Source organism: Myotis brandtii, unplaced genomic scaffold (assembly GCF_000412655.1).
Source record: "Myotis brandtii unplaced genomic scaffold, ASM41265v1 scaffold3280, whole genome shotgun sequence".
In the NCBI taxonomy this organism is placed as follows: domain Eukaryota; kingdom Metazoa; phylum Chordata; class Mammalia; order Chiroptera; family Vespertilionidae; genus Myotis; species Myotis brandtii.
In genome coordinates this window covers 5,734-29,308 of record NW_005362627.1, presented here as the reverse complement: position 1 = coordinate 29,308, position 23,575 = coordinate 5,734, and the positions used below count along the sequence as shown (strand labels likewise).

Genomic DNA, 23,575 nt, shown 5'->3' with positions numbered 1-23,575 from the left:
CCATATAAATTCCACCAAAGGCAATTTTCGTTTTCAAAAAGAAAACAAAAAACCCCAAACAAGAACAAACCTTTTCTTATTGCTAGAATTACCATCTTAAAAAACAATATCCAGAATTAAAATAATAAACTACTTCCAGGTGTTACTTAAACAAAAGTATTTGTGTAAGTATACTTGTGTAAGAAAAAACACTGGCAAACAAAATCAGAGCCAAACACAGAACTCTTGGTATGAATTGTAAATTATTTTATTGTTTTGTCTTTACTTAAAACCTTATAATAGAAACAAACATATAAATCCAGAGCCTCTGCACAAACATTTTGATTTTATTCCCGATATAGTCTTCAAATTACCCACACAAAACATCTTATGAAGAATGTTTTAAGCTATATTGATGATTTTAAGACACAAAAATAAAAAATAAAAAAACTTCTTTTCCAGGAGAAATGTTTTATAAGCTATATTGATGATTTTAAGACACAAAAATAAAAAAACTTCCTCTTTTCCAGGAGAAATGTTTTACGTTAAGTTACCCTTTTTAAACATCTCTGGTGTCAATTCTGGGTGAACCAGGATGGTCGCTTCTTTTCTCGTTCAATGATCCTCTTGCCCTGATCTTGTTCAGATGGTGTCTCTCCCCTGTACAGCACCACGGTCTCTATGGTAGGAGCCTTAAAAGGGCCCCCTTCTTGTTTCCCCATCTCTTTTCTGATTTCTGCAGTCTCCTTGCGCACATTCTCATAGCAATAGCCACAAAGGACATGTTTCTGTTTCAGGTGACCACATTCAGGACAAACGTCTATGTTGTGCTATAAAAAAAAATCAACAACAACAAAAAAACCAGTATTTTAACAAGAGGCAAAATAATGAACAAAAAATTACTGATAGGAGTAATGCTTATATTTAAGTTTTCTGCATGAGAGGTCACATACCATCTGGTTCAACCTCACTTTAATAGAAAAACTGAGGACAAAAAACATTGAGTTTGAGTTAGTAGAAAAACTGGGACTACAACTCAGGTCCACTGATTTTGAATCTACACAGCAGTCATATTATTTAAAATGGTACTCTGTTTCATTCCACATCTTCAAATGCTAAGCATACAATACAAAAAAAATTAACTTTTCTTTTCAATTTATCTTCGGAAAAACAAAATGATAGACACATTACAAGCTGGCTTCCTCTGATTTATCACAGTATAACTCAAATCCCTATGTGAAGTATAGTTGGTAGATGGTGTAATTTTCCTTTTTAACATAGGAACATTGATTACTCCTTAACGTAAAACTTCCCTGTCTTGTTATAAATTGAGGGTTATTTTAATGAGTTTTTACACATATCTATCCAACTTTAATGAGAAAATGACAACCTTTAAAGAAGTCTTTTTGACGTGTTTAAAAGTAGGTTTGGAATATAAAGGAAAAATAGGAATGACATCAGCAGGATGCGCATGAGGACCTCCAGGGCTCTCCCCTTGAAGTTACAAGTTCGACAGCTATAATGCAACAGAGGATTCTCTGCTCAACACATAAACACAGCTGAGAGATCCATGCACTGAAACATCTGAAGGTGGGTGTATCTCAGGGAAAAGGGGAGAAGGGAAGGAGGAAGGCCAGACATGGGTATCAAAGCAGCAGCCCAGAGCTCACTATGGCCCCTCAGTAGTAGGAAAAGTGTTGGGTTACAGCGCACACACTGCAGCCCTAAGGAACAGAGTCAGAACCAACATTCCTCCTGAGTGACCAGTAAACACTGCAGCAAAACCCAGTGAAGGGCAGGGATGGAATACAAAAGTGTGGTAGCTGTCGTCTAGTAGTTGCTATTACCGGGCAGAAGACAAAGCCACAGATGCAGAGCGGCTTTCCCTCACCCTCCCAAAACTCACAGGGGCAGCTGCAGATAGGTAGCCGGGGAGGTATAGGGTTACAGTGCACTCTCTCCGCAGCCCTGAGGACTGGAGGGGCAGAGACATCCAACTCTAAGCAGCAGGAGCATACTGCAGCTTAACCTAATGACAGGGCAGAGATATGATAGCTGAGGTCGGGCAGCCACCATTACTGGAAGGAGAGCAAGGCCACAAACTCAAGAACAGACCTTTCCCCACCCACCCAACCCCACCCACTGCAGTGGAGCCTGGAGGAGGCACCTGGGACACCTCAGAAAGGACAACACTGCTAGCAGCATCTAGTTGCAGGAGGCAGTGTCGGGATCTCACAGACCCAGAGGCCCATCGCCTACCACAATCCCCCATGGGGGTGGTGCCGAGATAAGAGATGCCCACCTCCCCAGGGAATATAGGTCATATTCCATAGCAAAGACACCACCACCCCACAGAGATCCCAGAAGCCCGTCACTGGGTTGAGTTGCAGTGTGTGCCTGATACTCGGAGAAATACTTCTGCCCTTCTAGTCTTCAGTGTTGCAGAGAGAATGTGCTGTCATTGACACATCCACTGCTACTGCTACAGCATCTGCTGGGGCTGCTGTAAGCTCTGGGAGGGTGAGGGGAGGCAGCTATGCAACTGTGAGTTATGCTTCAGCAGCACCTACTGGAAAACAAAAGAAAGATCTCTACTTATCAACCTACTGAACAGTGAAGTCTCAAATATAAAACAACAACAACAACAACAAAAGAGATTTCAGCCCTGGCGAGTATGGCTCGGTTGGTTAGAGCATCGTCCTGTACACCAAAAGGTGGCGAGTTTGATTCATGGTCAGGGCACACACCCAGATTGTGGGTTTGATCCCCAGTCAAGGTGCATGAGGGAGGTGACCTATCGATGTTTCTCACCAAAGGGCCACAGGTTCATTTCCTGGCCTTGGTGGAGTGCATACGAGAGACAACCAATCAATGTGCTTCTCTCACACCAATGTTTCTCTCTCCTTCCTCCCTTCTCCCCTCCCTAACCCCTTTCCACTCTCTCTTAAAAAAAGGAAAAAAATCAATGGAAACAGTATCCTTGGATGAGTATTAACAACAACAACAAAAAGTTACAGAGACAAATGAGAACGACAATACAACATATCAAAATTTGGGGGATATAGCAAAAGTGGTAATAAGAGGAAAGTTTATAGCACTACAGGCCGACCTCAAGAAACAAGAAAAATCTCAAATAAACAACCTAATATTTCACCTTAAAGAACTAAAGAATAACAAAAGAAACCCAAAGTCAGTAGAAGAAAGGCTCAAATAAACAACCTAATATTTCACCTTAAAGAACTAGAGAAAGAATAACAAAAGAAATCCAAAGTCAGTAGAAGAAAGAAAATAAAGATGAATAAAACTGGGAAATGTCTGCCTTTACACAATAAGGAAAAAAGAAAAGACTCAAACAAAATCAGAAATGAAAGAGGAGACATTATACTGGAAACCAGAGAAATACAAAGGACCATAGAAGGATACTATGAAACACTATATTCTACCAAATTTGATTACATAGAAGAAATGGACAAGGTCTTAGAAATATTTAACCTTCCTTGCCTGAATCATGATGAATTAAAAAATATAAATAGACTGATCAACAGTAAAGAAATTGAAATAGTCATAAAAAACCTCCCCCAAAGTAAAAGACCAGGACCAGATAGCTTCATTAGTGAACAAACTGTCACAGATTTAATAGCTATCCTCCTTAAACTCTTGCAAATATTGAAGAAGAGACATTTTATGAGGCCAACATGACCCTGATGTCAAAATCAGGCAAGAAAAAACCAACCAACCAACCAACCAACCAACCTGGCAAGGACAACACAAAAAAAGAAAATTACAGGCCAATATCTTTAATAAATATAGATACAAATATCCCAGACAAAATACAAGTAAATAAAATACAATACATTAAAAAGATAATACATCACTATCAGGTAGAGTGCAAATTGATCCATGTGATAAATCACATTAACAAAATAAAGGATAACAATCATATGATCCTGTCAATAGGTGCAGAAAAAGCATTTGAGAAGGTACAACATCAATTTATATTAAAACACTCAAAAAAACTCAAAATAGAAGGAAAGTATCTCAACATAATAAGGCGATACATAAGAAACTCTCAACTCAACAAATGACAAGTGCTGGCAAGTATGTAGAGAAAAGAGAACCCTAGTGCACTGCTGGTGGGAATGCAGACTGGCGCAGTCACTATAAAAAACAGTATGAAGTTTCCTAAAAATTAAAAAATGGAATTGCCATTTGATCTAGTGATACCACTTCTTAGAATATATCCGAAGAATCCAAAAACACCAATCAGAAAGAATACATGCACCCAATATGTTCACAGCAGTGCTATTTATAATACTTAGATCTAGAAACAGCTCAAGTACCCATCAGTAAATGAGTGGATAAAAAAACCGTGGTACATTTACACAATGGAATACTATGCAGATGTAAAAAAGAAGGATCTCTTACCCTTTGAGACAGCAGGGACCTGGTTAGTATTATGCCAAGCGAAATAAGCCAGTCAGAGAAAGACAAGTATCACATGGTCTCACTTATATGTGGAATCTAATGAACAAAATAAACTGATGGGCAAAACAGATCTAGAGACATGGAAGCATGGAACAGACTGATGAATCTGAGGGAAGGAGTAGCGGGGTGGGTGGAAAGAGATTAACTAAAGAACTTATATGCATTCTAGAGGCCCGGTGTACGGACTGTGCACTGGTGGGGTCCCTCAGCTTGGCCTGCGGGGATCGGGCTGAAACTGGCTCTCCAACATCTCCTGAGGTGTCCTGGATTGCGAGAGGGTGCAGGCCAGGCTGAGGGACCCCACTGGTGCATGATTGGGGCCGGGGAGGGACTGCGGGAGGGCTCCAGGGAGTGTCCAGCCCATCTCGTCCAGTCCCGATTGGTGGGACCCCAGCAGCAAGCTAACCTACAGGTTGGAGCATCTGCCCTCTGGTGGTTAGTGTGCATCATAGCGACTGGTCAAATGAACGGTCAAACACTCAGCATATTAGGCTTTTATTATATAGGATATGCATAACCCATAGATATAGACAATAGTGCTGTGAAGGCCTGGGGTGGGGGGAGTGGGTCAATGGGGGCAAAAAGGGGGCATCTGTAATCCTATATAATAAAAGCATAGTATGCAAATTGTCCCCTCAACCAGGAGGTTGTCCGGGAGTTTGACCAGGGGGTGGGGCTGGCCGGGGGAAGGGAGGGAATACATGGCTGGCAGCCGGCAGCCACTAGGGACCCTACCAGTGCACAAATTTCGTGCACTGGGCCCCTAGTATTTTCAATAATGAAGACAATATTGTCCTCTAAGATCAGAAACAAGACAAGGATGTTCACTCTCACCACTGATATTCACATAGTACTGGAAGTCCTAGCCAGAGCAATCAGGCAAGAGAAAGAAATAAAAGGCATCCAAATCGGGAATGAAGAAGTAAAATTGTCACTTTTTGCAAATAACATGATTATTTACATTAAAAAACCCTAAAGACTCCACCAAAAACTATTAGGAACAATAAACAAATACAGCAAAGTAGCATGATACAAAATCAATCTACAAAAACTCACTGCTTTCCTCAGTGAGTTTGAAATCTCAGACAAAAATAAAATACCTAGCAATAAACTTAACAAAAGAAGTGAGAACCTGTACACTAAAAACTAGAGATAACACTGAAAGAAACTGAAGAAGACACAAAGGAATGAAAAGGTATTATATATTCATGGATTGGAAGAATCAACAGTTAAAATGGCCATAACACCTAAAGCAATATACAGATTTAATGAAATCCCTATCAAAATCCCAATGGCATTATAAAAAGAAATAGAACCAAAAAATCATCAAATTGGTAGGGAATCACGAAAGACCCCAAATAGCCAAAGCTATCCTGAGAGAAAAAGAACAAAGCCAGAGGTATCACACTCCATGATTTCAAATTATACTCCAAAACTATAATATCAAAACATGGGAAGAAAAACAGACACACAGATAAATGGAATATAATTGAGAGCCCAGAAATAAACCCACATATCTATGGAAAACTAATTTTTTTACAAAGGAGCCAAAAACATACAATGAAGAAAAGAAGGCCTCTTCAATATATGGTGCTGGAAAAATTGGAAACTCATATGCAAAAGAAAAGACTGCTATTTGATACCATACACAAAAATGAACTCAAAATGGACCAAAGACCTAACTATAAGACCTGGAACAGTAAAATACATAGAAGAAAGCATATGTACTAAACTTATGGATCTTGATCTGAGAAAGGATTTTATGAAGTCGACCCCTAAGGAAAAGACCCCTATATCAAACTAAAAAGCTCCTGTGCAGCAAAAGAAAGCCAACAAAACAAAAAGGCAACCAACTGAATGAGAGAAAACATTTGCAAACAATACCTCTAATAATAGGCTAATATCCAAAATATAAAAGTAACTCATACAACTGAACAAAAAGTCAATTAGAAAATGGGCAGAGCACCTAACAGACATTTTCCCCCGGTAAGACATACAAGTGGCCAACAGATACATAAAAAGATGCTCAACTTTACTAGTGATAAGGGTAATGCAAATTAAAGCCACAAAGAGCCCTGGCTGGGTAGCTCAGTTGGTTAGAGCAACGTCCCAATATGCCAAAATTGTGGGTTCGATCCCTGGTCCTGACATATACTAGAACAGGGGTGGGCAAACTTTTTGACTCGAGGGCCACAATGGGTTCTTAAACTGGACCGGAGGGCCGGAACAAAAGAATGGATGGAGTGTTTGTGTGAACTAATATAAATTCAAAGTAAACATCATTACATAAAAGGGTACAGTCTTTTTTTTTTTTTTTAGTTTTATTCATTTCAAACGGGCCGGATCTGGCCCGCGGGCCGTAGTTTGCCCACGGCTGTACTAGAATCAACCAAGGAATGTGTGGATGGATGGAACAATAAATTGATGTTTCTTTCTCTCTCTAAAACCAATTAATAAAAACAAGTGTTGGAGGCGGGGAGAAAAAGAAACCTTCATACACTGCTGGTGGGGAAGTAAACTGGTATAAAGACTATGGAAAACAATATGGAGGGTCCTCAAAAAATTAAAAATTGAGCTACCATATGACCCAGCAATATTTCTTTTGGGTACTGACCTGAAAAATTTGAAAACATTTATTTGTAAGATGTATATTTACCCATATATTTATTACAGCATTATTCACATGGAAACAACCAAAGTGTCCTTTGGTAGAGGACTGGATAAAGAAGATGTGGTACATATACACAATGGACTACTACTCAACCATAAGAAAAGATGAAATACTGCCATTTGAATCTTCAGAATATCATAGTAAGTGAAGTAAGTCCGCTGGAAAAAGACAAAAACCATATGATTTCACTTATATGTAGGATATAAAACAGAAAGCAACAAACAAACACTCACAGACAACAGTATGGTGGTTAGCAGAGAAGAAGAGAGGTAGGGAAAGTAGAGAAAGGTAAAGGAAGCCAAATTCATGGTGATGGAAGGAAACCTGATTCTGGGTGGTGGAAACACAATGCAATAAACAGATAATGTATCATAGAATTGTATAGTTGAAACTTAATTAGCTAATGTCACTCCAATAAATTTAATATTAAAAATAAGCACCTAGGGTAATACATGTAGCAGAAAACAATTCAATGAATGCACAGGATAAGAGCTACTCTTTTCCCTCAAAATAAACAGTCAGGGGAATCATATAATAGGTCCCTAAAATTTTAAATTCTCTCAACCAATTCTATGAATTATTGTTGTTTAATTAATGAAGTATTTTTCAGTTCCAGATTTTAAGTCTAGCCCCAACTTTGACTCATTAACACTTCTTGGCTTAAGTTCTAAGGGTTTAGTTTAATAATGAACGTAACAGCTTAATAGTAAGCTCTGTTCTGGAGTTTCATCTGCACTGTGCTGCTGCTATGGAATGCCAATAATTCAAACATAGCTATTAAAGCCATAAATTAACAGATTAAAGGTAATAAACACTGTATTTTTTGTACTAGGTCAATGAAGACAGTGTATCCATGTATCTAATGGAGAGTGGAGATCTGGAACTGTCTGATGATAGGAACACACAAAAAAATTTAAAGAGAAGAATTTGAGCTCAAGAATTAGACTGCCAGGCTCAAAACCTGACCGCAGGTAAATTCTTTTTACCTGTTTCTTCATCCTAAAAATGATCAAAGCACTGTTTACTTTTGGGGGGCTGTTAGACTGGTGAGATAATCCACATCTTAGGTATATCATAGTCACTTAATAGATGTTAGCTATTTTTATTACCAATCTAAGGAATTTCCTTCACAGTATTTTACCGGACACAATGAAGAATAGAATAAATATGTAAAAGCCAGAAAAACCAAGGTTCAATATAACTATTGCTTCTAACTTTAATTTCAGGTCCTGCTACAGTTAAAATGTTTACCCACAAATAGTTCAAAATTATATAGCTCAGGAGTGGCACAGCTCACAATTAAAAAGCCATTTAGGCTCTTTACAATCCAGTCCTCTGTGCAGACTCCAAACTCCCTCCCTGACTGTGTTACTTTTAGGCTACACGACAGTAGACACACATACTGAGAATATTGCGTTTTATTTAAGCCAGAAGTAAGTGGACATACAAGATTTGAGAATAATTTACCCAAAGGTTATATGAATAGACAAGGAAGATATGCAGTGATAGTCATGAGAGAAAGTACACCTACAAGAATGAACATATTACCTTAACTTTAATAAGCTTCTGAGGGTTTCTTCTCCTACACCGGTTAACTTCAATGCTGCGTCTCTTTTTGGGTGCTGCCATCCAAAAGATACTATCCAAAAGGCTGGAAATCTCCTTACTTCCATTCGTATCATTTGCTGATTCTGTAAATATAGCCGGACCTTGGACCGCTAATGCTGGTTCTACAAAATAAAATATGAAGATTGCAGAATCAGTTTTTAGTTTCTAAATGACTATTTTCAAATATAATTCTCCTTAACAATCAAGAGTGATATGAAAACAGACATATTTATAGATAATTTAGAATATTACATTCAATAGACATTAAACAGAAATCCTTAGCTATTAAATTATACAAAAGCTCACACATAAAGCAATTTTAAAAAGCACAAGTATAATTTCTTTCTTAGAGACACCTGCTGAAATGAAATCAGTGAAATTCTAGCAAGAGTTTGTCCATAGCCTGTCGGTGGGGAGTACACCTACTTATTTTACAAGTAAATCTAAGCTTGAGAGTCCCAAAGGGCACTTCTGACCTAGTGAGAAAACCGCACTGCCTACTGGCTTTTTACAAAAAAATTATATTCAAACTGAGTTAGGTCCTTTGTCATATATATAAGCTGGCAGGCCCTATGTAAGTCACTTAGTTCATAATATTTTATCTCGATTCCTGTCTGTTCTCTAAGAAAAAGAACTAGCTCACCACTCGTTGTATATTAGTTTATGTAACCATCAACTTTTTTGAAAAAAACTTTCACTTTTTTGAAAAAAAACTTCCACTTTTTTCTAAATTGTTTATAAAATCAAATAGATTCCTTTCTCCGCTCCTTGCCATTCCTCAGACTTGCAGTACTTCTTTTGATTTTAGGTACTCTTAAGAATATACAGGCTCGGGCTGGGTGGGTCAGTTAGAGCATGGGGCCAATAGTCAAGGTTGAGGGTGTGATCCCCTCTCACTCAGCCTTCCTCTCTCTAAAATCAATCCATAAATTAAAAAAAAATTTCACATTTTAAAAATTAAAATAAAAAAGTATACAAGGCTGTGCAACACTTAAAAACTGGTATTCCCTTTAACCTCCAAGTCTCTCTCAGCACCGCCCAGCGGTTGACAGCACAGGCCCTGGAAGGCGTGAGTAGCCTCGGGCCCTTTCCCGGCCCGTGTCCTCAGCTGGAAGGTGGTGTCCGCTGGGCTCGCTCTGGGAATGACCCCCCGGAGCACAGGCCGGCTCCGGCCCCTGGTGAGTGGGCGCTCACTTCCGGCTGCCGGTGCATCACCACGTCGGGTAGACTTCAGAAATGGAGCAGGATGTACATATAAAACTTTAATATCTAAGACACTTCCCATTCAAATTAGCTTCCGGGGGAAACACGGGGATCAGGACGTAACTGCACGGAACTCCAACACCACAAAGACAAACTGCTTTAAGGTGCGGGAGGACAGGAACGGCAAGATCAAAGGATCCCCATAGTGGCGGCCCCTGATGCTGAGCTAATGAGCTTCAGTCACATTCCGTGTACGAAGGTGTCGGAGGGCTTTTTCTTTTGCGGAGAGGGAGCGGAAAAAACAACTGTCTCTTGTTCCGAAGTAAGCGTCCCTGAAAACGTCCCCTGTCGCGGATAGAAACGTGGGCGAAGGGCAGCGTATGAACTGTATCCACCCCGCTGCCTGGCGTTCCCTCATCCACCTCTTCTCTACCGCGACCTCCGTTACGTACCCCACGGAGGGCTGGGAAAGCCTGGCCGGCTCTGCTGAAGTTTCCACTGCAGTCGCTGCCAACAGCTCCGGAGAAGCGCCCGGGCTGCAGGCCACGGCGGAACCACCAGCACCAGCATGGCTGCAAACACCGAAGCCTTCTAGGCGGCGGCCGAGTCCCGCCCCCATTCCGCGCATGCGCACTGACGCAGAGTCGGACAACCCGGCGTCTGGAACTACAACGGCCAGCATGCCTCTGGAGCGGCTCTGACTTTCCTCCAATCAGAGGGAGAGGAAGGAAGGAAGGCGCCTGGAGGGAAATGAAAGGAAGCCGGACGTAGTGCGCAGGTGCGAGAACGTGCTTTGGGTCTCCGGGCAAAGATGGCGGAGCGCGGTTACAGCTTTTCGTTGACTACTTTCAGGTATGGAGATTCTCTGCGTGGCTGAGGTTGCAGGATCTTTGCCCACCGGGTTTTTTATTTTCCGACTTTGTCTTCGGCTCGGTGCTTTCGGAGGGCCCAGTAGGGGAGGGGGCTGGAATACGACTTTGCAAAGTCATTTGTCGGGCCCGCCCACGGCCTGGGGAGCAAGCGGTCCCGGGAGGCCGCGGGAACGCAGGTCGGGAGTCCCGGGCGACCCTGAGGTTGTGGGAAGGTACCGGCCTCAGCCAGGGATTTGCTTTCGCTTTGGATACTAGAGAAGAAGGCAGCTTTGGCCGAGCTGCGTCTGGGTGTCCCGTTCAGAACTCAGGGTTTTCTTCCTGACCCAGGTCGGCCTGACTCCGGAGCTTCTGGAGCTCGGAATGTTGGTCAGATCGCAGCAAGCCTCAATTTAACATTTGATCTGAGTTTTAGCCTCCTTTTCGTACTAGTGTCGTTCAAAATCTCCCACTTTCGGTTTCTTCGATGCCCTTATTTGAAGCTTAGGAACTAAAAATGAAAGCGCTACGCTTTCTGTCATCTCCTCCTGAGTATTCTTGTGTATCACGTGCGGTTGGGCATATTAACAGGAAACGAGTTAACAAATTGGTGCCTGTAATTGCATTCTGGAAAATGTTTCCCCCTTCCTGGGAAGTTTTACAAAAAGAGGCTTAAAGAAGGAACATAACTTTATTTTTAAGTTTATCTTTATGTTTAAAGTATAACATATGTTCCCCCATTTTCCCCCTTTGATCCCCTCCACCCCGCCTCCATCCCCCAAGCCTACCACACTATGGTCTGTGTCCGTGGCTTATGCATATGTGCATACAAGTTCTTGGGTTGATCTCTTTCCGCCCTCCCCTTCCCTCTGAGATTCGTGGGTCTAGATTAAGGAACATAACTTTAGATTGGGTAATCAGAGTCAGGAAAGGCCCATGCTTGAGGGTGATTTTTGAGATTGGAAGATGAAAAGGAGCCAGCTGTTTGAAGATTGAGGGGTGAGAGCGCGTTGCAGACAGAGGGAACACGGGCATGTATGAAAGTCCTAAAGTTGGACAAGAGCTTGATCTCCTAAAGGAATAAGGCAGATGTGCTCGAGTATAGTGAGCAAGGAGTTAGCGTGGGTCAAGTCCAATCTTGTAGGGCTAGAGTAAGGAGTTTTTATTTTAAGTGAACCCAGAAGTTACTGTAGAATTTAAGTGGGGAGTGACATGGTACAAAGGTAATTCCGGCCGGGGGGATGGAAGTAAGGATGAAAGAGGAAAAGTAGTTAGAAGGGCTATTGCAGTTATCCCAGATAGAGATGTTGGAATGGGGTGGAGGCATGATTGAATACAGGGCTCACAGATCAGTGAGTTTTCATACAGAAAGATGCAATGATAAATACGGTAAACGTGTATATTATACTATATAGGAAGTGCTTTGTTGTGACTGATACCTAGGTCTTAAGTCTTAGGCCATTCCACTTTCTAAAATATATATAGCTCCACCCACATGAGGTATATACTGCTGTTTGGTAGTTAACAGACACATTCACGTTCTTAATAACATTACTATTTTGGTGTTTACTTAGTATTAATTTTGTGCCGGGAACATAAGGCATCACTTCATTTCATCTTCACAACCTTTGAAATAGGTAACTACTATAGTACTATTTATCTCCATTTTCTAGATTAGAAAACTGAGGTACAGAGAGATTTAATAACTTGCCCCAAATCACAAGGTTGAGGTAAGTGGTGAAAGGCTATAGTAATGCTACTTCTTTAAGTGGCAGACAAGAAAATAACCAAAGGAAACAGATGAGCACTTCACTATGAATATGTTCAAATCGCTTAGTAAACTTTAGCTTCCGTACAATTTTATGATAAATTTCAAAGTTTGGCAGACAAGAAAATAACCAAAGGAAACAGATGAGCAAAGTCTAGCTATTTCTTGATTTTTGATTAATGGATTTGGAGATGTTTCTATAATAAATATTTGAAAATGTGTGAATTTAATAAATACCTTTGTTTCTTTTTAAGCCCATCTGGTAAACTTGTTCAGATTGAATATGCTTTGGCTGCTGTAGCTGGAGGAGCCCCTTCAGTGGGCATTAAAGGTAATTAAATACTTCATTCATTTCAGATGCCTGCTAATAGTTATCCCAGTGTTCTTGTGGAATTAATTAGTAATTAATTTATGAATAAAAAGCTGTGACAGCATAATTTTTAACAGTTCTAATGTATAGTATCTGAAGTTTCAAGAATATAGTAAGCCTAACAAGGTGATTAAATTTTTTTTCAAAATAAATATAGCACCTTTATCTAATTAGTTGTGATAATCTATAGTTTTTCCCATTCAGATAACTGAGTATTATTTTATTTTTCCATTAATTATATATATCACTATTCTCTGGCAGTTTTTATCCTTCTTGTAATTTAGAAAAGGTTATTACAAAACTTAATCTAAAGATACCCTTTAAAAAAAGTCTTTGTCATTGATTTTTAAGTTTCAGATTATAAGAAAAGTAAGATGAGTAGGCAAAATTCTGTTATTTTAAAACATGTGGGCTCTTAAATGTCCTGGAATACTTTTGAGAAAGTTATGTAATATTGTTAGCTGTAGGGATTTTTTTGTGTATGTGGATGACCACTGAGGGAAAAATTGATTTACTGTTGCTCCTTAGGTGATTTTAACACATTGCAGATGGATCACAGAGAATTCTTGCTTCGTATTACACAGTGTTTTACAAAGTATCATACTTGAAAAAGATATTAGCTTGTAAGAATATGTAATAAATAACTTCAAAATGCAATGGGTATTTAATTTTAAAGTGTGCCTTTAACATCTATGTAAAACTTTTTTGTACTCGTTCAGTAGAAACTTGCCTGGCCACTGGGTAAAGCTAGCAATAAAACTACTGGTCCGCAATGTGTTTTAATATAGAAATCCAGAAGAAAAAGTTTTGTAAGTAAAAGGAAATTGGTAAAATGTAGCTATAATTCTAAAGCTCTTGAAGCAGTCTTTAAATGATTAAACATTTAGGTGGAGTGGTTATTTTGTGTGTTTTTTTTAAGCTTCAAATGGTGTGGTATTAGCAACGGAGAAGAAACAGAAATCCATTCTGTATGATGAGCGAAGTGTACACAAAGTGGAGCCAATTACCAAACATATAGGCTTGGTATATAGTGGCATGGGCCCAGATTACAGGTATGCTATACTATTTATTAATTTTCTCACTGTCTCATGACTGCTCATAATCTATATTTGAGGAGAAAAAAAATCAAGGAATGTTTATCCTTTAATCTCCCAACTTCCTTTTTGTTTTGTTTTGTATAGCAGCAGCAGCATAAAGGATTACTTTAAGGAGGATACTCAATGCAAGCACGTTGGTTGTAAAAGAGGAGATAGATACAGTACTTACTCTTCTTACCTCTGTTTAGTAGTTTCTCCTTTCTGAGCACAGTCCCTTTTCTACCATCCAAGGGCTGGACTTCAAGGGCTTTGCTGTTTTCGAATGCATTTTAAAAAACAATAAAAGCAATACAAGTTACAATAGGTATAATAAACTATATTTTAAAAAGTCATCAGGCAGCAGAAGAAAGTATCACTGTCCAGAATTGACCTTATTTTATTTATTTGTTTTTAGTAAAGGGACAAAATTCTCAAAGGCCACTGAAATTTCTGAATATGACAGCCATTCAGGATCTAGATCAGCGGTTCTCAACCTGTGGGTCACGACCCCTTTGGCGGTCGAACGACCCTTTCACAGGGGTCGCCTAAGACCATCCTGCATATCAGATATTTACATTACGATTCATAACAGTAGCAACATTACAGTTATGAAGTAGCAACGAAAATAATTTTATGGTTGGGTCACAACATGAGGAACTGTATTTAAAGGGCCAGAAGGTTGAGAACCACTGATAGATGATCATCTGTTCACTCCTTTGTATTTCACAGGAGGGGAGAGAGTAATCCTGTACATCAGGGACCAACAAGTTGAAAGAGATTGACAGCTCTCTGTCATTTAACAATAAAAGGAATATGACTTCATTCTTGATTTTGTGTGGAACAAAATAAGTAGACCCAGAATTTCCCTTTAATAAGTTTAAAGCAACAGTGTCTCTGGAATGTGATCATGCTTCACTAGAGTGGATCCTGTTAGTGGTTTATAGAAGGGATGCCTCAGTGTGCTACTACTGATGGAATAAACTGAGTTTTTATTGTACAGGGTGATAATGTGCATGATTCATTCAGATCAGTAGTACATAAGCAGGTAAAGTTACATCCTATTGGTTTTGCTATATGCTTGATTATTATACAGTATATTCTTAAGATAAATTTTACATTTTTTAAGTTACAAGTAGTTATTTGCTATCCTTTAATCTTTGAAAGAGACTTTTTGAAGTGTAGTCTATGAGAAAGTTTGAGGCAGAGAGAATAAAAATGCTTGAAATTTTGGTCATGTGTGCAGGTGTATATGTGTGTGCTGGATTGAGGTATAAAGCATCAGGGTGACTGCCCTTGGGAGAAAGAGCACAATCTTGAAACCATGGAGGGAGATAAAGCTCTCATTGTACTAGTATACACTAAATCCGTTGTTATTAAGCTGACTGGTACTGCTAGTCGCTTTTTGCCTTGTCCTTATTTATTTCCCGTGGCTCATCTCTGTGATGCTGTGATGTTTTCTTGTAAATTAACTGGAATCGTAGTAGCAAGACTGGCTTTGAGCACATAGTTAGTAAACTTGTGCTGTAGTTATATGCTGTTAGAAGGAGAATGAGTCTTTAAAATGTCTTCACTTTAATTAAACTTTATTTCTTCCTTGTTTGCTAGAGTGCTTGTACACAGAGCTCGAAAACTAGCTCAGCAATATTATCTTGTTTACCAAGAACCCATTCCCACAGCTCAGCTGGTACAGAGAGTAGCTTCTGTGATGCAAGAATATACCCAATCAGGGTAAGTTGACTTTATTACTTGAAATGTGTCATATTAGAAAAAGAAATCATTTTAGAAGAGTAGATACATTAAAAAATGAGGACTTACTATTCCTGTATTTATTTAATGAGTAGAGAAAATCACCATGATGAATAATTTCTCAACTGGAGCTAGAATATTTTCTTATGGAAAAAATCTGAATGTTTTCTTGCTGTTTGTATAATAGAGGAAAGCAGCAGAAAGTAGCTTCTAAATAAATTTCTTTTGCCAGTTACTAAAACACTTTTTACTAGTATAGGCAAACAACCCTACTGTTTTCAAGTTTATCATCCCAATCAGAAATGATCATAAGCACACCAGGAAAGCAATAACTCTTTGACACATCCATATTCATTTTAATTCTCTTGAGTTTGTGAACGTGGATGAGGTAGTGTAAAGCTAGTTGCTGGTGTGTGAAGTCAGTGAGAAAACTGCATTGCTGAAGGTTGTCATTTTGTTAGGACACTTAATGTTACTCCACCCTTATTCAACCCAATGTTTGTGTCACTCCATTTACCGAAATGATTTAACTACTATTCCTTGGTACCACAAAGAGAATTATTTTGTTTTGATTTGATTTGATTTGTTCAGAAAGAGGTATTAAGTATTTTTTAAGGAACTTGTGAGTCTAATTTGGTTTACCCGATAATGTACTTCACTTGAGAATTAATACTTACTTAGATTGACTTTCACCAAGTAATTTTCATTTTCCTTTCTTCAGTGGTGTTCGTCCATTTGGAGTTTCTTTACTAATTTGTGGTTGGAATGAGGGGCGACCATATTTATTTCAGTCAGATCCATCAGTAAGTATCAGATGTATTTGAGGGATTTGTTAAAGTGCTCCTTTAAAAGCTAATAAAAACAATAACAAAAATTTTGAAATTCACAATTTTTGTCTTTTTCATTTGGACTTTAGAGAGTATGAAATAGTTCCTATTTCTTTGCACATTTGAAGTGTTGGTAATTCAGTCTTTCGATGAGGAAGCTACCTTAGTTCTGCCCTCTGTTCTTCTGTCTTGTTCATTCATGTCACGTAATTGAATGATTTGTTGAAATATTTATCAGACCTTTTTAAGTGTCTGGAATTCTGTTACTTTGAGAAATATTGTGAAATATATGGGTCTAGAGGACAGTGTTGTACTCTTTGCCATCTGTTTAATCTCGGGGCTGACTTGAGTATGACTAATCCTGTGGAAACATTGATGTAACTGTCTTTTGTTTTGCAAAATGGGCGACTTGTCTACTCTAAAGCAAAGGATTGGTCTCTGAGTTAGAAGTATTCATAAAGGATGTTGCTACTCTGCATCTGTCTCATTTGCTATGAGGAGAACCGGAAGAAAAAATCATTAGGAACTGATCTTTCGTATTTAATGTATCATTAGATATTTACAGGTTCGCTTAATTAAAATCCTATGATTTAACTTTGTAATCTAAAAAGGCAAAGAAAAATATTTTATTTAAATCAGAAAAATTAAGTATTTTGAGAACTTTATTATTACATCTCTTTGAGTTTCTGAAGCTAGATAACAAGCCCTTTTACTTTCCTTTTTAGTGGGTAGCAGAAGCCACCATCACAAGAATCTAGATTTTATCTTTTGCCCTTTTTCATCCTTGTATCTAAAAGGCAGTTGTTTCTTTTAAAATATGTGTGGTATTTGTGTGTGTGTGTGTGCACGCGCGCGCGCGTCTATTTTTTCAACAGACGAAGGAAGTCATGCCATATTGCTGCTGCCGGTGTGTGTGTGTGTGTACGTGTGCGTGTGTGCGTGTATATTTTTTCAACAGATGAAGGAAGTCATGCCATATTGCTGCTGCTTTAATTAATTTAGTCACCAATATGATGAATTGAGCACCACTTTTCAGATACATATGACAGTTTTATAGAGCCCTTCAATCCTAGTAAGCTAAAATATCACTCTTAATTGTTTGCTTTATGTTACCCGCAGTTTCCTTTAACTGGCTTTTTTACATAAATTGTGTACAATAAATTGCACACTTTTAAAGGGTGCAACTTGAGGAGTTTTGATATAGGTAAATACCTGAGTAAACCATCACCACAATGAAGATACTGAACTTCCCCATAACTTCCAAAAGTCTTTTTTTGCCTTTTTGTATCCCTGTAACTTTTTTGAAAGAATAACCTACTTTGTGACTTGAGAAGTTAGAGACAAATTATAGAGCTAAAAAAATAAATGGCAGGTCAATATAATTAGATTATTTAAAATAATGGGTTTTCTTCTTCCTTATCCTTATTAGGGAGCTTACTTTGCCTGGAAAGCCACAGCGATGGGAAAGAACTATGTGAATGGAAAAACTTTTCTTGAGAAAAGGTAGGCTCATCATAACTGGATTTGTTAGCAGTCTTACTTTATGGTTTTCAGCTTTCTTTAAATAATTTATATCCTGAGTCCAAAATCTGTTGTTGTATTCTGTATTCGAGCCTACTTACAGATAAGACTAAAAACTCTCCACTCTGGCTCCCTGTTCTTCAATATATTAATTGGTAATATTTTTTAATTTCTTAAGAATTCTTTCTATCAAAATATAAGGACAATTGGATTTGGAGAAAACTTTTTAAGTGATTTAAGTGGTAACATTTTACATTATGACAATTACAAAAATAAATTGTGAAGCCAAATACCTGGTATTGATGGTAGAGTAAGTATATGATATACATGCTTGATAAAAAGTGGAGCACTATGTAAAAATCTGCTGTCGCTGCCCTAACAATAACAATGAATTGCTTTCACTTATTTCTAGTTGTATTCTAGACTCGGCATTATCGTAGTCCTCCAAAATATGTTCTACATTTTTAATGTGAGAAATTTGTAACTGACTTTAACTAACAGATGAACTTTGCTAAGATTAGACCTGGTATTAATTGTTAAACTTAAATAATTTAGGATCTTAAATCACTTCCCTTTTCTTTTACTCATTTTATTAATGAGTCTTCAAAACATTTCACATGGAGTTATAACTTAAAAGAACAAATTTTAGCAAAAGTCTGTATTTTCTGCTTTATTTTTAAGAATTATTATAATATTGCCACCACATTCTGATTATATTGAACTACTTATACTAAAAGAAGTTTCCTAAAATAAACTCATATTGGGATTATATTCATGATATTGGGAATGCACCTTAAATTATTGTCAGTTTCTTATTGGACAACTATCTCAATTAGGTGACTAAAAGGATTAATTTGTAACTTAGTATTTTTAAGAGTGTTTAAAATTTTTTAAAAGTCTTAAGCTGTTGCTATCATTGTGTTTAAATAATTATTATACTATAAATTGTGCCATAATTGTTTTTTCTCGAAAAACTCTTTAGATATAATGAAGATCTAGAACTTGAAGATGCCATTCATACAGCCATATTAACCCTAAAGGTTAGTTCAATATCTAACGGTTGGGTTTATAATGATTTTATAATTAACTGTTTGGAAAATTGACCTTTTTTCCTGCCTCATCAATAGGAAAGCTTTGAAGGGCAGATGACAGAAGATAACATAGAAGTTGGAATCTGCAATGAAGCTGGATTTAGGAGGCTTACTCCAACTGAAGTTAAGGATTACTTGGCTGCCATAGCATAATGAAGTGACTGAAAATCTGGAATTGCAGATAATCTCTATACTTAAACATGTTTAAAGTATGTTTTGTTTTGCAAACTTTTGCATACTTATTTCTACATGATTTAATGGATCAGTGTTTTTAAAATGATACTTATAACTCATAATAAACTGTTAAATCCAACTTTCAGATTTTTAGGAGTTAGTAAAATTTTAAAAGTTATTTTCTGCTTTTTATCTCCATTGATTTCTGGAAACTACGTTGCAAAACAGAATGGTGAAGTCATTCTTTAGTCTTCATGCAATTTTGGTTAAGTCAAATCTTATTATCCTCTTCCTTTACTACCAGATATTGTCTATGCTTCAGTAAAGCAAAATGCAGATTTTGGTAAACACTGTTTTTAGAGCTGAGAAAATCTACAGACATTCATGTATTCCTGAGACAAAGTAGGAAGCGTAGCTGTTTCTTAGGGACCACTAGGTGTGGGTCAGTGGAACCCTAGGTGGTTCTGTGAAATAGCACTGGAGCTTAGAAGAGTGCTAAGCCAAATAGTCTCCTATGGGATATAAATTATATAAGTGAAAAATTATGTGCTGGTTCTTGTTGGTTTCTCCATCACAAGTAGATAAGTGTATTGTAAAAGACCTCCTTAGAGTCTAGAACAGACTTTTTAAATTTAAGGATGAATATGAGTGCTGGAAATAAAATACTAATACTTAAGCGTCAAAATTATGGTTTAAGACTCCCTCATTCATGTAATCTCAGAGTATTCAGAATCTTTACTGCAAATTAAGGTCCATACAATCAAGCAGGTGATTCAGAGTATCTGAACTGTTTTCATTATATGCAAAGGCATAGTATAGTTTTCTTTGTCTTTTCTTTTTTAATGTTTTTATTGATTTTAGAGGGAGAGGGAGATAACAGTGATGAGAGAGAATCATTGATCCGCTGACTCTGCACAGCCCCTACTGGGGATTGAGCCCACAACCTGGGCATGGAACTGAATCGTGCCTGGTTCATGGGTCGGCACTCAACCACTGAACCACACCAGCTGGACTCCTTTGTCTTTTTAAAAAGATCTTAGGATAAGAGAAATCACATCATTAGTCTGGCTTACAGAACATAGGGAGGGTTTATGAGTGTCATTATTCTTACCAACAGATACTAGCATTTTCATGATTAAATGTAGCTAAAAAGGTTTTGATTAAAATTTAGCCAACTTTAGGGGAAGAGTCTTAGAGAATTTTTGTCAGGATTCCCAGTTATAACACCCCTATCTCATTCTAAGTGGCAGAAGCATTATTATGGTACATGCCAATTTATTTCAAGACTAGAGGCTTGATGTACAAAATTCGTGCAAGAGTAGGCCTGCCTTACCCTGGCTGCTGGCACCAGCTTCCCTTTGGCACCCGGGACCCAGGCTTCCCTCGAAGCCCCGGCTTCGTCTGGAAGGACGTCAAGTCTAATTAGCATATTACACTTTTATTATAGATGTTTGTCTTGAAGGCCTCATCTAATCTTTCCTTATGGGTTCTCGATATATTGTGAATCCAACACACTAGAAAGAGAAGGTAGTGATAAAAAGGAATGGTTTTTAGTCAGGTCTCACCTCTCCCACTTACTGCCTAAGTGACAGCACAAGTTAATTATCTGAGGGTTTTCTGAAAGTATATTTTAATAATGCAAGTGAAAGGCCTGGCAAGGATAATGATTTGGCTAAGACTGCCTTTGAATTTGCTCTCTGATGTCAAATTAAAAAAACAGGGATGCTAAAATTCTACAAATCAAAGAAGGGAAAAGTAAAGGCATTTATATTTAGGACAAAAAGAAACCACATGCAATTTCTTATTGGATGTTTACAGAATAAAGAGAGGAAAAATTAGCTGAAATGGATTGGTGTCAAGAGTCTAATCTCTGCCTATAGCCACATTAAATATGAAGCCCAGTTCAGTTGAAGCTGCCTAGAACACTTCTCCCTTGTTCTCAGTTTGTTCTTTTCATTTGCCTTAAAATAAGTACTTTCTTTATGTCCAGATTCTTTGGTTTAGCAATCCATTCCATGCATCTCTAAATGTCCCAAATTCTAGTCTTTTCCAGCCTGTAGATTCTAGCCATTTTTTTCTGTTGTTGACTATTACAGATATCCCCCATACTGGGGATTGAGCCCACAACCTGGGCATGGAACTGAACCGTGCCTGGTTCATGGGTTGGCGCTCAACCACTGAACCAACCTTTGTCTTTTTAAAAAGATCGTAGGATAAGAGAAATCACATCATTAGTCTGGCTTACAGAACATAGGGAGGGTTTATGAGTGTCATTATTCTTACCAACAGATACTAGCATTTCCATGAACCCACCTTCCCTGTGATCTGTCAGTCTGTTCCACATATCCATGCCTCTGGACTTATATGTTCATCAGTTTATTATGTTCATTAGATTACACATGTATGAGATCATGTGATACTTGTCTTTCTCTGACTGGCTTATTTCGCTTAGCATAATAATCTCTAGGTCCATCCATGTGGTCTCAAAAGGTAAGAGATCCTTTTTTTTTTTTTTACAGCTGCATAATATTCCATGATGTGAATGGCTTTTTGTAAATATACCACAGCTTTTTTATCCACTCTTGAACTGATGGGCACTTGGGCTGTTTTCAGATCTTGGCTGTTGTAAATAGCACTGTTATGAACATAGGGGTGCATATATTCTTTCTGATTGGTGTTTTGGGATATTTAGGATATATTCCTAGAAGTGGAATCTCTGGGTTAAATGGCAATTCCATTTTAATTTTAAGAGGAAACTTCATACTGTTTTCCACAGTGGCTGCACCAGTCTGCATTCCCACCAACAGTGCACTAGGGTTCCCTTTTCTCTACATCCTCCCCAGCACTTGTTTGTTGATTTATTGATGGAAGCCATTCTGGTAGGTATGAGGTGATATCTCAGTGTAGTTTTAATTTGCATCTCTGGTGATTAATGATGTTTTAATGCGTCTGTTGTCCATCTGTGTGCCCTTTTTGGAGAAGTGTCAAACCCAGAGACCTAAAGTAACCTAAGGATGGTTTGAAATTAAAAACTTTAACTAAAAGCAGTTTATGGCAGGTAATCATGTACTAGGCTAGAATCTTTCCTGATAAAAGTCAATCTTTAAGCCTATCTATTGTCTTTTGCATCTATGATAACATTCCTTTGGATTGTCAGGGTAACTCCCCTTTCCAGACCCCTCAGGGCACAACCAATGCCCCTGCCCTGGGGCAGAGACCGTTATTACCATGTTAATTGTTGACTGTCAGTTATCCCGGACCCACCTCCGTAGAAGATTTGTGTCTATCGTTTTACTCCCTCCCCAATCAATCACCAATGAATTTCATGTAACCCACTTGTGTCTTCTCTTTTGATTGTAATGCATAAAACAAGGTGCAAAACTGCCATTCTCTGGAGCATTATCTCAATGCATTGAGATTTTCTTTCCCAGCAATTGTGGACAGTTTGGCTCAAATAAACGCACAAAAATTCTTCACAGGTTTGAATGTTTCTTATATTTGACACAAGGCATACAAAAGATTATTTTTAACTTGGAAGTCCACTTAACTTTTAAAATTATTACTTTAATAAAGCCCTAACTTCCTGGGTGACTTTGGGCACTCTACTATACTAGACTAATATAAATTTTCCAGTCTCTGAGAAGTCACTTGCTCATTTGTTCCCTTGAGGAGGGCACTCATCTCTATACTCACTTTCTACGGGAGCCCAGGGTGGTGCAATGGGAAGGGCTTTGGCCTGGAGTCAGAAATCCCAGCGCCAGCACTTACCAGATGTGTAACCTCTGCCAAAATTTTCTCTAAGACGACCATTGCCTGGCACCTGTTAGGGGTTTGAATTTGATAGCCACACGGGGTACTTGGCTAGGGTGAGGGAGTTTCTTCACTAAAATGCACCCACTCCCCCCCAGGCGAGGCCCAACCAGTGATCAGGTGCTGGGGCCGAGGTCAGCCTGCCTGGGACCCTGGGGTGAAGCCTTGGCGTGTGCTCGGACCCCTGGGAATTGGGCCACTGCTCCTTTCCTGGCTCCCGGGGCTGTGCCTCTACCTCCTCCGCTTGGAAGCCCGGTGCCATCAACAAACATGGCCGCGATAACCTCAGCCCCGCTCGGGAGGCCGCGCTGCCTCCTGGGAATCCCGGTGCTGCGTCACCCGGCGCAGGGCTACGCGACGCGGGAGGCGTCGGAGGCGGTGGCGTCAGAGGCGGCGTT

The 23,575-nt window shown here is 38.7% G+C and overlaps 3 protein-coding genes across 4 annotated transcripts in view; 2 read left to right on the top strand and 1 right to left on the bottom strand.

Annotated features, from left to right (window-relative positions):
* Window positions 1-223: 223 nt before the first annotated feature.
* MRPL32 (mitochondrial ribosomal protein L32) lies at window positions 224-10,582 on the bottom strand. Of its 2 annotated transcripts, XR_001363021.1 has the most exons (4): window positions 10,399-10,582; window positions 8,684-8,865; window positions 501-809; window positions 224-435 (listed from the first exon to the last, which is right to left on the bottom strand). XR_001363021.1 is itself a non-coding variant. In XM_005871072.2 (3 exons), the coding sequence occupies exons 1-3, from the start codon at window positions 10,514-10,516 to the stop codon at window positions 555-557; spliced, it is 555 nt and encodes a 184-aa protein (XP_005871134.1). In that variant the 5' UTR covers window positions 10,517-10,581; the 3' UTR covers window positions 452-554. The 2 variants fall into 2 exon arrangements, 1 of the variants encoding a protein (XP_005871134.1); XM_005871072.2 differs by lacking the exon at window positions 224-435 and having other exon boundaries at window positions 452-809; window positions 10,399-10,581.
* A 112-nt stretch (window positions 10,583-10,694) lies between these two features.
* PSMA2 (proteasome subunit alpha 2) lies at window positions 10,695-19,545 on the top strand. The gene is made up of 8 exons (XM_005871067.2): window positions 10,695-10,798; window positions 12,817-12,893; window positions 13,852-13,984; window positions 15,614-15,736; window positions 16,476-16,557; window positions 18,011-18,084; window positions 19,085-19,142; window positions 19,230-19,545. Exons 1-8 carry the CDS (start codon window positions 10,758-10,760, stop codon window positions 19,344-19,346), a joined length of 705 nt encoding a protein of 234 aa, XP_005871129.1. The 5' UTR covers window positions 10,695-10,757; the 3' UTR covers window positions 19,347-19,545.
* LOC102260332 (chromosome unknown open reading frame, human C7orf25) overlaps window positions 19,325-23,575 on the top strand; it is a 7,131-nt gene continuing 2,880 nt past the window's right edge. The window contains exon 1 of the mRNA XM_005871071.2: window positions 19,325-19,402. Coding sequence (XP_005871133.1) covers window positions 19,394-19,402 — 9 coding nt within the window. The 5' untranslated portion in view covers window positions 19,325-19,393. The remainder of the gene's footprint in view (window positions 19,403-23,575) is intronic.

Coding starts and splice junctions, on each gene's coding strand:
- MRPL32 (XM_005871072.2), bottom strand. CDS start 10,516: ATGCTGGTGCTGGTGGTTCCGCCGTGGCCTGCAGCCCGGGCGCTTCTC. Junction 8,866..10,398: donor CTTTCCCAGCCCTCCGTGGG/GTACGTAACGGA, acceptor TTTATTTTGTAG/AACCAGCATTAGCGGTCCAA. Junction 810..8,683: donor AGAAGCTTATTAAAGTTAAG/GTAATATGTTCA, acceptor TTTTTTTTATAG/CACAACATAGACGTTTGTCC.
- PSMA2 (XM_005871067.2), top strand. CDS start 10,758: ATGGCGGAGCGCGGTTACAGCTTTTCGTTGACTACTTTCAG. Junction 13,985..15,613: donor GGCATGGGCCCAGATTACAG/GTATGCTATACT, acceptor CTTGTTTGCTAG/AGTGCTTGTACACAGAGCTC. Junction 19,143..19,229: donor CAGCCATATTAACCCTAAAG/GTTAGTTCAATA, acceptor CCTCATCAATAG/GAAAGCTTTGAAGGGCAGAT.